We start from the raw sequence: 16,963 nt of genomic DNA on the forward strand, positions 1-16,963 counted from the left end.
CACTAAAACCTACTGTGCATACAACTGAAAGCAATTCATATTGTGGATTACCATGTATACTTGAGTAAAAGTCAATCTTGCTTAAAAATCAATCCCTAATTTTGGCCACAAAATCCAGAATTTTCCATATATCTCATGAAAAAGTCAACCCAAGTCTCTAACCTCAGCAGGTTGGAGCTCCCAAAGCCTCGAACGTGGATTCACATCAGCCCCGGCGCCTACTCATCAGAGTTCCCGATGCCTTGAACGCAGACTCGCACCTTGGCCTCAGCTGCCCACCAATTGGAACACCCGAAGCCTGTGATGATGCAGATACTTACCGTGATCTTGACCTCCCCTATGGCAGGATGTGTTCTGATGTGCAGTCTCTGTATTATTACTTTAATTCATTATGTTTTTGTCCTTCATTGTTTGGACTTCTGCTAATGGTATTTTGGATTCTAGTGTGAATTTCAGCTCCTCAAAAGTAGTTTCCATCTACTAGTCAACCCCATAAATTTAATGTTAAAAAAATGGTCAACAAAATTCAACTTTTATACAAGTATATATGGTATTTAAGACATTAATTTTGGTTTCCAATTTTGCAGCCTGAGTAGTTCCTCTGCATGGTAGCCTAGAAACAAAGTCATTGGCATATACAAATGGAAAATCTTTCCCAAAGACACCTAACTACAGGAAGGATATTGGTAAGATTGAAAGAGTGCAGAGAAGATTGACTAGGATGTTGCCGGGTCTTCAGGAGTTGAGTAATAGGGAAAGATTAAACAGGTTAGGACTTTATTCCTTGGAGCGAAGAAGAATGAGGGGAGATTTGATAGAGGTTTACAAAATTATGAGGGGTATAGACAAAGTAAATGTGAGTAGGTTCTTTCCATTTAGATTGGGCGAGATAAATATGAGAGGATATAGCTTTACGGTGAAAAGGGAAAGGTTTAGGGGGAACATTAGAGGGAAATTCTTCACTCAGAGAGTAGTGGAAGTGTGGAACGAGCTGCCATCTGATGAGGTAAATGCAGTTCACTCTTAAATTTTAAGAATAAATTGGATAAATACATGGATGGGAGAGGTCTGGAGAGTTATGGACTGGGTACAGGTCAATGGGACAAGAGGAATAATAATTTGGCACAGACTAGAAGGCCTGAATTGCCTGTTATCTGTGCTGTAGTGTTCTATGGTTGTAATGTTAGAACCTTAGATTCTTATTCAATTTCACATCAACGAGGTACATAATATGAAGGCAAAGCTCCATTTCTTTGGATTCTTTCAGCAGAAAATATTTGATATTAGTTGTTAATAAGAAAAGTAACGAGTCTTGCAAATGAAATAAATAGGTTCAAACTACAATGTGGAGCTCACATTCCAGATCTGGATCCTCTCCAGAAAGATAACGAATTACAGCCTCTTTCTGCGAAAGCTTGCGATGGTCTGGATCAATGTCAGTTACACAATATATCCTGACAGGAAGGAAAAAAAAACAAAGATCCTATCATTCATGTATATAAGTTTTTAATTCTATCAGTACATGAAATAAGTTCAGATATGGCATATTACCAAAAAAATCTGTTTATCATCTAATTATCATATTGAAGCAATTTAATTAGATTAAATCACTGGACAATTTTTTTTTAAATTTAGACATACAACGCGATAGCAGGTCATTTCGGCCCACGAGTCTGTACAACTCAATTTACACCCAATTAACCTACACCCCTAGTACATTTCTAAAATTAATCTTACTTTAATGGGATTCTGCCCCCCACCCCATAAAAAGCTAATTATTTCAAGTTCCACTTGAAGATTTGCAAATAGAATCTCTTGCAGATGCTACTGTGGTGCTTAGACAACATCATTTCTTCTCTGGAGTTAATATACAGTTTTTATTTCAAATCTCTGGCAGCAATATCATCACATAGCAGTTGCTGAACCAAGTGGCAGTTGTCACAGAGTCGCAGCCAAAGAATACTCAGCATCTGACTGCTACTGTGCTATCTCATGCAGATAAAAAGAGCTCTGAGCCGATCTGTTTTCTAGAAAGAGAGCAAATTGATCTCCTAAAGGAACATTTTTTGCTAAATGTCCTTTTAAATTGCAGAATAAAAAACACAGCAGGCTGTCGACGTGCTATTTTTGTGGTTTCCAGTTTTGTGGCAATGCTGAAATATTGTGCAGACCAATGACTGATGTTTATCGGTGTGCAACTGATCTGAGTTAAACATCAGTCCAACTAGTTTGTGTCCCATCATTCAATGCCCAATCAAATTGAATGATTAGTGTGATATGATCAGGAAATATTAATAAGCATGATTTAATGATTTTACCTCATTATCACTTTGTTCCATGTGTATAAATTGAATTCTTGTCACCTTTACTGCAGCTCCCAATCCCTTCCCTTCCCTCTCCATTCAGAGAGCTACCCCCTCCCCTGATCTACCTTTCCAACTATATCCACTTATGGCCTCTTACCTGTTAGTCTGTACTTTTCCCCCTGCCTCCCTTCCTTCTCTTCTCTCCTACCTCCACCTTTTTACTCATGTGTCTGCATGAAGGGCTCAGGCCCAAAACGTTGGTTACCTGTTACATCCTATAGATGTTGCATAACAACAATCACAGATTCTGCAGATGTTTCTATTTAATTCCTCAGAGCAATTTAAAAGGTCCCAAGGTGATGAAAAATGCAAAATACGTCTTCTTCAAGTGACAGCATGGGTGCCAATCACAAATAAACAATTAGCAAGACAAGAGCAATCGTAAGCCAATCAAAAGTTTACTTCTACAATTACAGCATTCATTAATATCACCTTACCATTCATTTGAAAGTGTCACATCAGGTTGGTCAATGTCACGTAACCCTGAAATTGAAAATATAAAAAATATCAGTGATTTAAAATTGATTCATGTTGAAAAAAAAGAACAAAATGCACTGCAAGTCCTTTAGTCGAAAGCTGTAACCAACGACTTAGCAAGAGTACAAATTAAAAAGCAGAAATACAAAGGCAAGAAACTGATATATATAAAGTTATTGAAGGTTTGGCTTGAAGATTATAATGGGTTTCAATCCATGTGGCTGAACTATTTTATTTGGGGATAAAACACTAAACTGATTTTTATTGTGAGTGTGCAGGTATTTAACCTTTGAAACTTTTAAGCCCCACTTTACCTATGAGCCTGTTGTTCCTAGGCCATAGACCCCTGGTGCCAATAATAAAACCATTAGAAGGTAACCTTTCCTGCCCTGGTTAGGTCTTTGACTTTTTGGCATAGATGTCCTCATTTAGTCTCTTTTTCAGCAAGCACCTTCTGAGTGGAACTGATGTTATCCTCATACTTCATCGTCACATTTACCACCATTGCACATTGTCTATTACCAAAGTTCAAATCTGGTTTCCAGAGTAGATTATTGCTATTGCAAATGTGGTTTGACGTATACATTCAAGCTCTAAAACTGAGGAAAGACAGAAATGTTCTATTGGGATTGGCTTCTCTTGAACTGGGCTGAGACATGGGCTGTAGATAAGACTTTCAATTACATAGTTAGCTGGGTGGAGAAAGTAATTGATAAGAGGAAATTCAATGTGAAAGAGAAAGGATAAAGAAGGGGGGGGGGAGAGAGAGAGAGTGGTGTAGTGAAATGAGTAATGTTAACCAGAGCCTGTCAGAAACTAATAGTGCACACTCATGTAAGAATCAGAGCAGAAAACAAATGAATAAAGACAATATTAAAGGCAGTTTTTCTGAAATTAAGACAGCATTATTCATAGATGAATTAATAACACAAATAGAAATAAATTGCAACAATCCAATTCAAACATGTGGTTGCAAAAAAGATCGAGGTTGATAAGCATTCCTCTCTACTTGGCTTTTAGAAAAGACAGACAAAATGGAAACATAGTTGGGCTGGCCCTTATCATAAAGAATGGGATAAAGGCAGTGGAAAGAAAGGATCTTTGCTCGAAAGTCAAGAAATGGAATGACTTCTGGAAGGAGCCAAGAAGCAGCACAGGGCACTGGAAGAAATTTATATAGGCCCCAAACAGTAAGACACAGCACAATTTAGGTAATCTGATGAGCATGTTCAAGAGTAATACACAATCATGATCGTGGGGTGGGGGGGTTAATCTGCATGTAGACTAAGCAAAAGAAAAAGCAGTAATTGTGCAGAGGTTGCATTAACAGATTGTAAAACAATGTTTATCTAGAAGGGGTAGCCAACCTTTTAATTTTTAATTTAGAAATACAGCATGGTAACAGGCCATTTCACCCCATGAGTACATATTGAGGGCGGCACAGACTCATGGGCCAAAATGGTCTGCTACTGTGATCTATGTCTAAATAAAAAATTAAAAGATTGGCCACCCCTGGTAGATATTGAACAATCAGTGAGCAAGCTGTATTATATGATGAGAAATGTTCAATTAATGACCTTTGAAGTGGATTAGTTCAATCTGGAACCAGGGCTTTAAATCTGAATAAAGCAATTATGAGGTTATAGGCATAAGATGCTGATGGTAGATTAAGAAACTATTTTAAAAAGAATGCTGGCAAACCAACAAGGGTGAATCTTTGCAGAACAATTATATTTTATAAATAATATACTGTGTTTCTAGTAAAGACAAAAAAAAGTCCAGAAAAGTAGTCTGTCTACGGTCAAGTAAGAGAGAGTCTCAAAGGAGAAAGTTTCAAAATTGCCAAAATGAGCATTTCGCCTGAGGTCTGGCGAAAATTTGAAGGAAGATAAAAAGATTGATAAAGAATATAAGAGTAGTCCAGTGAGAAACATAAAAATAGATTGTAATCCCTTATATAAAATTGTGAAAAAGAAATGATCAGTAAAAGTTTCTGAGATCCTTGGAAACAGGAGAAAATATACTGAGGATTAAATAATAGACAAAATAAACTCTTATTTTATGCCTGTTTTTAATTGAAGGCACAGAAATGCTTGAAAATAGTGGAGGACTACAGTAAAAATGGAGCTAAAAGAAATTAGCAACATAAAATAAGACTTTGATTAAACTCCAATAACACACTATCTAATTATTCGTACATCTCCACGGTTTGGTATCTGGTACACTGAAAACTGTTTCCTGTGCTTGCTCAACCATTCTTCATAAGGACACATTCTCCAATCCAGCCAACATCTTGGTATATCTCCTCTGCACCATCTCCAAGGCCTCCACATCCTTTCTATAATGAGTTGAATGCTCTAAGTGTGCTCCAACCAGTTTTTAGAACTGTAGTGTTACCTCATGGCTCTTGAACTCAATCCCTTGACTAATGAAGGCCAACACATCATACATCTTCAAAACCACTCTATCAACTTATCTAGAGGGATCTATGAGGTTGGACCTCTGTTCCTCTGCACTGCTAAGACACCTGCCATTAACTACGTCTTCAAGTTCAATCTTTCAAAGTGCGTCACTTCACACTTTTCCAGATTGAACCTCTTCTGCCACTTCCTTGTCCAACTCTCCATCTTGTCAAAATCCCGTTGTAACCTAAAGCAATCTTCTACACTATCCACAATACCTCTAATCTTTGTGTCATCTGCAAACTCAGCTCCCACCCCTTCCTCCTCTAAGTAATATACAAAAATCACAAAGAGCACGGATTGCAGGCAAGCCAATTCTGAAACCCTGCAGTCGAACTTCTATCGATCACATGTCTTATGAATTTCTGCACAAGCCTACAATGGGGAACTTTGTAAAATACTTTACTAAAATCCAAATACACCTTATCCACCATTCTAGCTTCATCAATTTGTTTTGCCAGCACCTCAAAAACTAGCATAAGGAGATAAGTTTAAGTGAACAACAATGTTTCGGGAAAGTAATATAGGGACAGTCAGGTTATTTGAAGAAGTTGAGAGAATAGAAATGGAGTAAAATAAAATGATTAGAAGTTTCCCATCAGCATTCTTCATCTCCAAGTATCTCAACTGCAATCCTATACTTGAATTTAGATATGGGGCAAAGTTAACTCAATTAATCTCTGATGGAAGAGCTACTTATCTTTTATCTTTTGCGCATAACTATTCTCAGTATACAATATAATATATATTAATGTTTAGACATTTTAAATACATTTTAGAATTTAATGTTTCAAAATTTTAATGATAATTTGGTCAAGCAGTCAACTCCTACCTTCTTCCACAGATATATTTCCAACAAAAAGAGATTCACCATGGCCTCTTGTAAGAACAATACATAGACTGAAAGAAAGAAAACAGTAAATAACAACATGATGAATAAATTCTAGCATATTATGTACACTGGCAGCATTTTATTTAGGACAGTGGTTCCCAAACCTTTTTTATGCCCCACACCCCTAACAATTTTTAATATGTTCTCGCACCCCTTAAATTTATTTAAGAATAAAGGTGAAGCTGACCAAAACAAATTTGTATAATAAATTTTTAATAATATATAAACAAAAATGAAACATATGGAAAAGAAAAAATATTACAACAAATTAAAAGTTGCATAAACCCTACAAAAAAAATTAAATTTTCATCCATGCATGAAATTTCTTTAAAAAAATTAAAGAACTAATGTTCTAATGTTCATAAGCCAATTTAAATTTAATGACTCTTTTGTTCCTGTTTATTGCTTAAGAGTTTTTCAAAACATGGCACTTTGAGGCTGAGAGTAACCCGCACGTCTGCCTGTGCACCCAAGCGATTTATAGATTTTGTCTTGATTGACAAAAGGGCACCAAATCCAGACGCGCATAAGTATGTGGTCGCGAATGGGATGAGCACAGTTACTGATTTTTCACAAAGTCTTGGAAGCATATCCATTGCCGAACACCAATATTGTTCCAAAGTTTTGCTTTCAAACGGCATTTCAAGAACACGATTTGTGTGCACGCTCTTAATTATCCGACATATTATCCAAATTGAAGGAGTATGGATTTATAATCCATTCTTCAGAAGTTTCCAGTTTCCTCCAAAATATCCATCAAATGACTTTGATAGTATTTCCAAATGATCCACAATTTCTTCACACACACTTGGAATTAGGGACTCATCATCAACCATTTCTTTGAGTGATGGAAAAGTTGAAAGATTCCCTCTTTTAACTCGTCGACACCAAAGATGTAACTTTTTTTTGAAAACATTTAACTTTTCGCAGCATTTCAATATGTTTATGTTTTTCCCCTTGAATAGATACACCCAGGTCATTCATACGAGAGAAATATCACTCAAATAGGCTAGCATTTGGTTGAATTCTTGTGATTCCATTTCTCCGGGCAGATCATAGTCACGTTCCTTCAGAAAAGCTTTGAAAAGCAAAGAAGCGCGTTAAAGCTCTCCCACATGAATGCTCACTTCCAAAATCTCCACAAAGCGACTTGAAGAGGCGGTGGTTCAGAGCATGTCCCCTAATGCAGTTGATGATCTTCACAGAACTGAAAAGGACCTTTTTCAACTTTGGAGGCAATGTTTTTGATGCCAAAGCATGTCGATGAAGAAAACAGTGGATACCTTGCAAGTGCGGAATCTCTTGTTTCATCAGTGCAAAAAAATCCTGATTTATTTTCTAGTATAGCAGGGGCACCGTCGCTATACACAGATCCAATAATTTGGATATCTCAGTCATATTTCACAAAGAAGTCCTTCACACACTGGAAGACATCTTTTCCTTTTGTGGTTGTTTTCAGATCTTCACAGAAGAGGAAATCTTCCATTATGACACCATCATGGACATACCTCACTAATGCGATGAGTTGACTGCAATTTGCAACATTAGTTGTTTCGTCCAACTGGAGGGAGATTTTCAAGGGATTAGCCCTGATATCTGTGATAAGTTGGTCCAAAATCAAATCACCAATTCGGCTCTGAATAACATTATTTGATAACGGCACGAATTTAAGCTTGTTTGAGGCTTCTTTTCCCAGAACAATTGTTGCCATTTCTAATGCACACGATTTTATCACCTCTTCTGCAATTGTATGGGGCTTCTTGGATTTGGCTGCTTTATACACCACATGGTATGAAGCCATCAGCAGTGGTTTGTTAGCAGATATAAAACCTAATTTTGGAAGGATTGCTCGAGAATCAAAGCAGCCCTTTTAGCTTTCAATGATGCAACATCATGGCCTGCAACATATGCTCCACCATGCCGGTTGTTGAAGTGTTCCTGCAGCTTAGATGGCTTCAAATTTGCGTTTGAAAAGACAGCATCACAAAGCATGCACTGGGGTTTTGCAGATCCTCAGTTGTTCCGGTGCAAGTGAAACCAAACTGCACATAATCATCATCCCATTTCCTTTTTTTTTACATAATGAAGGGTTAATTAATAATTTACAAAACACAAATAAATAATAAGAAATAAAAATTGAATGTAATTCACTACAAAACATGAAATGACAAGTTTGGCCCCCATTTTAAATGTCCCGATTAAAAAAAGTTATAGAGCGATGCCATTTAAAAGGAAACAGTGCGTCAAAATGCGCTAAAATTCATAGAGAATCTCATTCTATTGAATAGAGAAAAAAAGAGGACATTCCCATCTTTAATTTGGACTTTTTAAAAAAAATCGATGTTTTTATCTTGAATATATAGGACAGTAGACTTCTGGGGGCTGGCGGCAAAACTCTGCATGCCAAACTGCATGAGTTTTTCAAGCTTTGTTGGGACCAAGGTAAACTGCCTCAGGATCTTCGTGATGCCACCATCATCACCCTGTACAAAAACAAAGGCGAGAAATCAGACTGCTCAAACTACAGGGGAATCACGTTGCTCTCCATTGCAGGCAAAATCTTCGCTAGGATTCTACTAAATAGAATAATACCTAGTGTCGCTGAGAATATTCTCCCAGAATCACAGTGCGGCTTTCGCGCAAACAGAGGAACCACTGACATGGTCTTTGCCCTCAGACAGCTCCAAGAAAAGTGCAGAGAACAAAACAAAGGACTCTACATCACCTTTGTTGACCTCACCAAAGCCTTCGACACCGTGAGCAGGAAAGGGCTTTGGCAAATACTAGAGCGCATCGGATGTCCCCCAAAGTTCCTCAACATGATTATCCAACTGCACGAAAACCAACAAGGTCGGGTCAGATACAGCAATGAGCTCTCTGAACCCTTCTCCATTAACAATGGCGTGAAGCAAGGCTGTGTTCTCGCACCAACCCTCTTTTCAATCTTCTTCAGCATGATGCTGAACCAAGCCATGAAAGACCCCAACAATGAAGACGCTGTTTACATCCGGTACCGCACGGATGGCAGTCTCTTCAATCTGAGGCGCCTGCAAGCTCACACCAAGACACAAGAGAAACTTGTCCGTGAACTACTCTTTGCAGATGATGCCGCTTTAGTTGCCCATTCAGAGCCAGCTCTTCAGCGCTTGACGTCCTGCTTTGCGGAAACTGCCAAAATGTTTGGCCTGGAAGTCAGCCTGAAGAAAACTGAGGTCCTCCATCAGCCAGCTCCCCACCATGACTACCAGCCCCACCACATCTCCATCGGGCACACAAAACTCAAAACGGTCAACCAGTTTACCTATCTTGGCTGCACCATTTCATCAGATGCAAGGATCGACAATGAGATAGACAACAGACTCGCCAAGGCAAATAGCGCCTTTGGAAGACTACACAAAAGAGTCTGGAAAAACAACCAACTGAAAAACCTCACAAAGATAAGCGTATACAGAGCCGTTGTCATACCCACACTCCTGTTCGGCTCCGAATCATGGGTCCTCTACCGGCACCACCTACGGCTCCTAGAACGCTTCCACCAGCGTTGTCTCCGCTCCATCCTCAACATCCATTGGAGCGCTCACACCCCTAACGTCGAGGTACTCGAGATGGCAGAGGTCGACAGCATCGAGTCCACGCTGCTGAAGATCCAGCTGCGCTGGATGGGTCACGTCTCCAGAATGGAGGACCATCGCCTTCCCAAGATCGTATTATATGGCGAGCTCTCCACTGGCCACCGTGACAGAGGTGCACCAAAGAAAAGGTACAAGGACTGCCTAAAGAAATCTCTTGGTGCCTGCCACATTGACCACCGCCAGTGGGCTGATAACGCCTCAAACCGTGCATCTTGGCGCCTCACAGTTTGGCGGGCAGCAGCCTCCTTTGAAGAAGACCGCAGAGCCCACCTCACTGACAAAAGGCAAAGGAGGAAAAACCCAACACCCAACCCCAACCAACCAATTTTCCCTTGCAACCGCTGCAATCGTGTCTGCCTGTCCCGCATCGGACTGGTCAGCCACAAACGAGCCTGCAGCTGACGTGGACTTTTTTACCCCCTCCATAAATCTTCGTCCGCGAAGCCAAGCCAAAGAAAATAGGACAGTACCCTTAATATAAACAAAAAAAACTGAAATGCTATCTCACACCCCTGGTTGGGAAACCCAGATTTAGGAGATATATCTCCTTCAACTTAAGAAGTGCAGAAAATACTTTAGAACACATTGTTGGCTCCATTGATATAACCATTTGGAGATTTAACCAAATGCTGGAAGCTATATGTTGATAAAAAGCATCTATGGAGAAACGAGACTCTCTTTTGACAAGTTTCTACTGCAAACATCAACATTTCTGTTTTCTCTAGCTGTTGCTGAGTTGTGAATACTCTCTGAGGTTGAACAGAACTGATCACCCAGGAGGTTAAACACTCAATAGGAGCAGTTTCTATTTAAAGTTTCCAGTATTTCTAGAGGTTTGGCTCTTATTCTTTTCTGTGTTCCTGGAGAAGGTAAAGTTATTGGGAATTACAGAGAAATTAAAGTGGGAGATAGTCATCATGAGGTCTGATCCCTTAATGTGTGTGCCAACAAGAAAGCATGTTCACTCTATCACACCAAGTATTTAAAGAGAGCTACTTTTTTAAAAAAAAGAGAATTGAGGATCTTGGTGATGTGGAATTAAGGCCAAAATCATCTTAAATGGGGGTGCAGGATTAAGAGCCCTGGTGGTCTACTTCAACTCCTATTTTCTTGACATTACTGACAGTATGCTCTTGACATCACTGAGATGTCACCACCATGGATCAAAAGCTCAAGTAGTTCAATCACATTATTAAGAACAGATCAGAGGATGAGTATCCTTCAGTGAGAAACACATGCAACCTTACACCCTCTACTAGATACAAGTCAGGAGTATGATAGAATATTCGCTACTTGCCTGGGAGATGACAACTCTAAAAATACTCAAGAAAATCCATGACAAAGGTTCTCATTTAATTAGTACTCAATCTACTATCTGAAACATAAATTCCTTGCACCTCTAGTGCTCAGCACTTACAACGAGCACTACCGACAAAACTGCACTGATTCCTTGCCAGATTCTAACAGTACATCCCAATCCCAGAGCCTCCATGGGAGGTTAAGAAGGAGAAGGACTTCAAAACGACTAGATTCAGTGTGTAATAAATAGACTACGCATTTTTCTTGTTTATTTTCCTTTGTGTATTGTTTTATGGTTTTATTGTATTGTATATGTTGAATACCTATGGGTTTTGGGGGGGAGGGAAAGGTTAAAAAAAAGGGAGAAAAGGTCACTGTATAAATTTAATGAGAAACGTTTGTATATATTTTGGTTGACATGATTCACAGTGTGAAAAGTTTTTAAAAGGAGGACTTCAGAAGATTGGAACAGGTTCTTGTCCAAATTACTGTTTCTTCATCATTGCTGGATATAAATCTGGAATTTTTCTTTTCTGCTGAAGGTAGGTGGTCCAGAAAGATGGCACAACTCCAAATGAGATTAGAAATGAGCAAAAATGTTGGCCATGGCAGTGATGGCCATGTCTTGAAAAAATATTTTAAAAATATCCTTTTTGGACACATACCATCCCAAAGCTCTCTACTTGGACAATTATCATTCACTTAATTGCTGCAGATAATGGCCAATGAAATGTGGAACCAATCCTATTGTTACATTTTCTTTCCAACCAACCATATAAAGCAATGAATTGTAAGGCTACCTGTGAGTGATGGTAGAAGCATTATGAGCCTTGAATATCACAAATGGATGGAGAAGGCCTGGCAGAGCATTTGTCTTTCTGCACCAACCTCCCTAGCTCCCTATCTGCTGAAAGATGAAATATTTAAATTTAGACATACACGCCCTTCCAGACCTCAAATCTGTGCCATCTAAATACGTCAATGAATCTCCAGCACACAGTGGGTGAAAAGGAAGTGGGAGACTTTATTTACAAGTGGGACACAATTGGCTTTAAAACAAAAGACCGCTCCATGATAAAATACTAATTTTGATATGGAGCAAAATAAATCAATATGTAGTGTCAAAAGTGGGGCCGACCTCAAAAATGCCATGACTGAATAGATTAGTCACATTGATGGTGGACAACAAGATCCTGGACACCTGGTGCTGAAAGAGGGTCAGGTGTATTGAGGACTGTTATGAGTGGGGGCAACTAATGTCATTTCGGCAGCACAGAAATAAATATAACTTGTCAAATAAGATCTTTCTTAATGGACCAATTCTGCCCATTCACGACCTTACCGATGTGCAGTGACATAGAGACCCTGATTCAAAAGGGGAACAACAGGGAAGTTCATCTCGATGATGTATTTCTTACTCCAAACAGAAAGCCCTAAACCAGGCCTTCACAAATCAAGGCAAAGGTGGGAGTCAGATTTCGGAACAACGATTAAATAAGCGATGCTGGTCAGATCTATGACGGAACAGCACGGCCGTGGTCATTAATGCGTGGTATAGGCTGGTGCAGTATAACTTTCTCCACCAGCTATATTTGACACCGCAAAATTTGAATAAGGAAAAACTGGAAATTTCAGACCAATGCTTCAGATGTGGCATTGCGATAGGACCTTTGTACATGCAACCCGGATATGTACCAAGGTGAGACCCTTCTGGGTGGAACTAGGCCAAGCCCTTTGAAAAAATATCATAGGTAAAGAATTTCCACAGGACCCAGGGCTGTTCCTATTGGGAAATATGATGGACATAAGGCTTAAAATGAAGCCATCCAAATTCCAAATCCAATTTGTAATGAATGCATTGGCAGTGGCCACGAAGTGGATAGAAGTTACCTGGAAATCTGACTCCCACTTGGACATTGTGCACTGGAATACAGAAATGTAAAGCTGTGTTCCCCTGGAGAAAATTACCTATAACTTAAGGAAAAAATATAAAATTTTTCTAAAAATTTGACAACCATATTTAAATTTCATAGGAGCACAGTTGTAGTGTGGAGCTGAGTGCCTCACTGCTCTGCCTTCCCTGTCTATCTTTCAAGAAAAAATGTAACAGCCGAGGTGCCAATTGTCGGGCCGTGACATATACCTGATGTGTTCCCTAACTTTGTTGTAGCTGCCTTGAATGTTGTACACAATTGTGATCTGTTGAGTGTGGGAGAGAGGAGGGAGAGAAAATGGCTTGGACTCGATGGCAAATTTTGCTCATCATGGATAATTAATTTGTGATTGATTACTGGAAATTGCTCGAGTTTGAGTTTGAAAATCTATAAATAAAATATTCAAAAATAAATTAACCTACAACACTAATATGTTTTGAAGGGTGGGAGGAAACTGGAGCACCCAGAGGAAATCTATGCAGACACAGGGAGAACATACAAACTCCTGACAGACAGTGCTGGATTGAACGAGGTTTGCTGGCACTGTAATAGTGTAATAGTTCTCGCACCAACCCTCTTTTCAATCTTCTTCAGCATGATGCTGAACCAAGCCATGAAAGACCTCAACAGTGAAGACGCTGTTTACATCCGGTACCGCACGGATGGCAGTCTCTTCAATCTGAGACGCCTGCAAGCTGACACCAAGGCACAAGAGAAACTTGTCCGTGAACTACTCTTTGCAGACGATGCCGCTTTAGTTGCCCATTCAGAGCCAGCTCTTCAGCGCTTGACGTCCTGTTTTGCGGAAACTTTGGCCTGGAAGTCAGCCTGAAGAAAACTGAGGTCCTCCATCAGCCAGCTCCCCACCATGACTACCAGCCCCCCCACATCTCCATCGGGCACACAAAACTCAAAACGGTCAACCAGTTTACCTATCTCGGCTGCACCATTTCATCAGATGCAAGGATCGACAACAAGATAGACAACAGACTCGCCAAGGCAAATAGCGCCTTTGGAAGACTACACAAAAGAGTCTGGAAAAACAACCAACTGAAAAACCTCACAAAGATTAGCGTATACAGAGCCATTGTCATACCCACACTCCTGTTCGGCTCCGAATAGTGGGTCCTCTACCGGCATCACCTACGGCTCCTAGAACGCTTCCACCTGCGTTGTCTCCGCTCCATCCTCAACATCCATTGGAGCACTTTCATCCCTAACGTCGAAGTACTCGAGATGGCAGAGGTCGACAGCATCGAGTCCACGCTGCTGAAGATCCAGCTGCGCTGGGTGGGTCACGTCTCCAGAATGGAGGACAATCGCCTTCCCAAGATCGTGTTATATGGCGAGCTCTCCACTGGCCACCGTGACAGAGGTGCACCAAAGAAAAGGTACAAGGACTGCCTAAAGAAATCTCTTGGTGCCTGCCACATTGATCACCGCCAGTGGGCTGATATCGCCTCAAACTGTGCATCTTGGCGCCTCACAGTTTGGCGGGCAGCAACCTCCTTTGAAGAAGACCGCAGAGCCCACCTCACTGACAAAAGGCAAAGGAGGAAAAGCCCAACACCCAACCCCAACCAACCATTTTTCCCCTGCAGCCGCTGCAACCGTGTCTGCCTGTCCCGCATCGGACTTGTCAGCCACAAACGAGCCTGCAGCTGACGTGGACTTTTACCCCCTCCATAAATCTTCGTCCGCGAAGCCAAGCCAAAGAAGAAGAAAAAAAAGAAGAATAGTGCTGCTCTAACAAGGCCTTAATTAATTTGATTTCAAACCTTTGTTGTCTTTCCACACCAGTAAGTTGGTTATGTCCACATTCTTAAATGATCCCATTGCTACACAATGTTTCCCTCCATGGTTGCGGAGTCATTCTCAGTTATTCTACCTCCAAGAAATAGATGCCTCATGTTTGTATTAAAGATTAAGATTAGCGTAGGGTTAAAACTATCTTGTAAAAAGGGAAAACACACCCTGTACCTTAATTCATTATCTTCATGCAAAAATACTAAATTTTATTCCTAAAAATTAAAAATAGAGCTTTATTACTCTGGCATCAACTGAAAATATTTTGTGGGCAAATGGGGAGAGTACTTTTTTAAATGAGTACATTTAACTTCTTTATATTTTCTTTTCATTAGATTAGTTTTCTAAATTATATTGTTTTCCACAGATGACTTTCATCATGTTCTCTGTTCTTATAACTTTACTTAGAGATTAATGAGAAGCACTATGTTCGAAATGGAATATCACCTGAAAGGCGTGTCATCAATATGTGTGTAGAAGTAGTCATTGGTCAGAAATAAGACACGTTTCTGCAAATTCAAATAGAGAGAATAAGCTTAAACCAAAATTAGTTACAGTATTGCAGTAAACAACTAAACATTGATATTAAGATCATAAACCATAAGAGCAAAATTAGGCCATTTGGCCCATTGAGTCAGCCCTGCCATTTCACCAAGGTTGATTAGCTGTCATTTTAAGCCCAATTCTGTCTTCTCCCTGTAACCTTTGATTCCTTTCATAATCAAGAAACTATCAACCTCAGTCTTAAATATATCCAATCACTTGGCCTCCACAGCTGTCAATGGCAACAAATTCCATAGATTCACCACCCTCTGTGTAAAGAAATTCCACCTCATCTGTTCTAAAGGGACATTTTTGTATTCTGATACTATGCCTTCTCTTTGTTGCAGACTCCCCCACCATAGGAAACAACTCTCCACATCCACTCTATCCAAGTCCTTCAGTATTCAATAGGTTTCAATGAAACCTCCTGCCCCATTACTCTAAACTCTGATTGGATTGGAGTCCCAGAGCCATTAAATGCTCGTCATTCACTTTATATTTACTTTATAGTGAGAGCCAGGAAACAGGTCATTCAGGCCATCACATCCATGCTGATCAGTGGTATTAATCTTACCTTCCAGCACTTAGCTCATAGCTTCTATGCCTAGGTAATTCAAGAGCTCCTCTAGACACTTCTTAAACCTGGTCTAGCTTCATCCAGACTCCAAAATTCCATCACTTCACATTTATTTGGATTAAATTTCACCTGCCATATCACTCATTTCACCAACACAGGAACATAATCATCTTGCAGCTTGATTATCCTCCATCGCGTTATCTGGGAACTTACTGGTTGTATTACATCTCTACATCCAACTCATTCACTTATATTACAAAGAGTAAGGTTTCTAGCACTGAACCCTGTGAAACACCTCTAGTCACAAGTGTCCAATTTGAAACACAGTCTTCTACTATCACCCTCTGTTTCCTATTGCCAAGTCAATTATGGACCCAATTTAGAACTTGTCCTGGATCCCATTAGCCCCAACGTTTTGGACTAGTCGCCTATGCAGTACCTTGTAGAAAGCCTTACTAAAGTCAATGCAAACCACATCTACTGCTCTACCCTCATTAATCTTCTCCCTCAGAATTTTGTCTTGTAACTTAATACTGATGTTAGGATCACAGGTCTGTAATTGCCAACCTTTTTCCTGCTGCCTTTCTTGAAAAGAAGGGTCACACTTCCCATTCATCAAGTCATCTGAGGCCAATTTACAAATTGCAATCAGGGCCCCAGCAAAATCTTCTCATGCCTTGCAGAGCAGCCTGGAATAAATCTCATCTGGCTGATGGTATTTATCCATTTTTAAGCCCACTGAGACATTGAGAACATCCTTTTATTTTACGGCGATGTGTCCAAGATCCATGGTGGAATCTCTTTAATGGTACCAGCCCAGGCAGGTGTAAATAAAATGGTGGCAGTGAGCTAAGGCAGCAGCTCCATCTGTGTACTTGCAAGGTTCAAGTCTGCCAGTTGTTTTTAACTCTTTAGAATGAGAGTAAACCACAACAGCAATTTCTTCAATCCCAATGGAGCAGTTTATGTGATGCT

At 39.9% G+C, this 16,963-nt stretch overlaps 1 protein-coding gene across 1 annotated transcript in view; it reads right to left on the reverse strand.

Annotated features, from left to right (window-relative positions):
* LOC138745230 (voltage-dependent calcium channel subunit alpha-2/delta-4-like) overlaps positions 1-16,963 on the reverse strand; it is a 270,894-nt gene that overhangs the window by 142,131 nt on the left and 111,800 nt on the right. Inside the window, exons 21-24 of the mRNA XM_069902292.1 lie at positions 15,316-15,377; positions 6,138-6,205; positions 2,804-2,849; positions 1,357-1,454 (exon numbers count right to left, since the gene is read on the reverse strand). Of these exons, the coding sequence (XP_069758393.1) occupies positions 1,357-1,454; positions 2,804-2,849; positions 6,138-6,205; positions 15,316-15,377 (274 nt within the window). The remainder of the gene's footprint in view (positions 1-1,356; positions 1,455-2,803; positions 2,850-6,137; positions 6,206-15,315; positions 15,378-16,963) is intronic.

The sequence above is a fragment of the Narcine bancroftii genome, chromosome 11 (genome assembly GCF_036971445.1).
Source record: "Narcine bancroftii isolate sNarBan1 chromosome 11, sNarBan1.hap1, whole genome shotgun sequence".
In the NCBI taxonomy this organism is placed as follows: Eukaryota; Metazoa; Chordata; class Chondrichthyes; order Torpediniformes; family Narcinidae; genus Narcine; species Narcine bancroftii.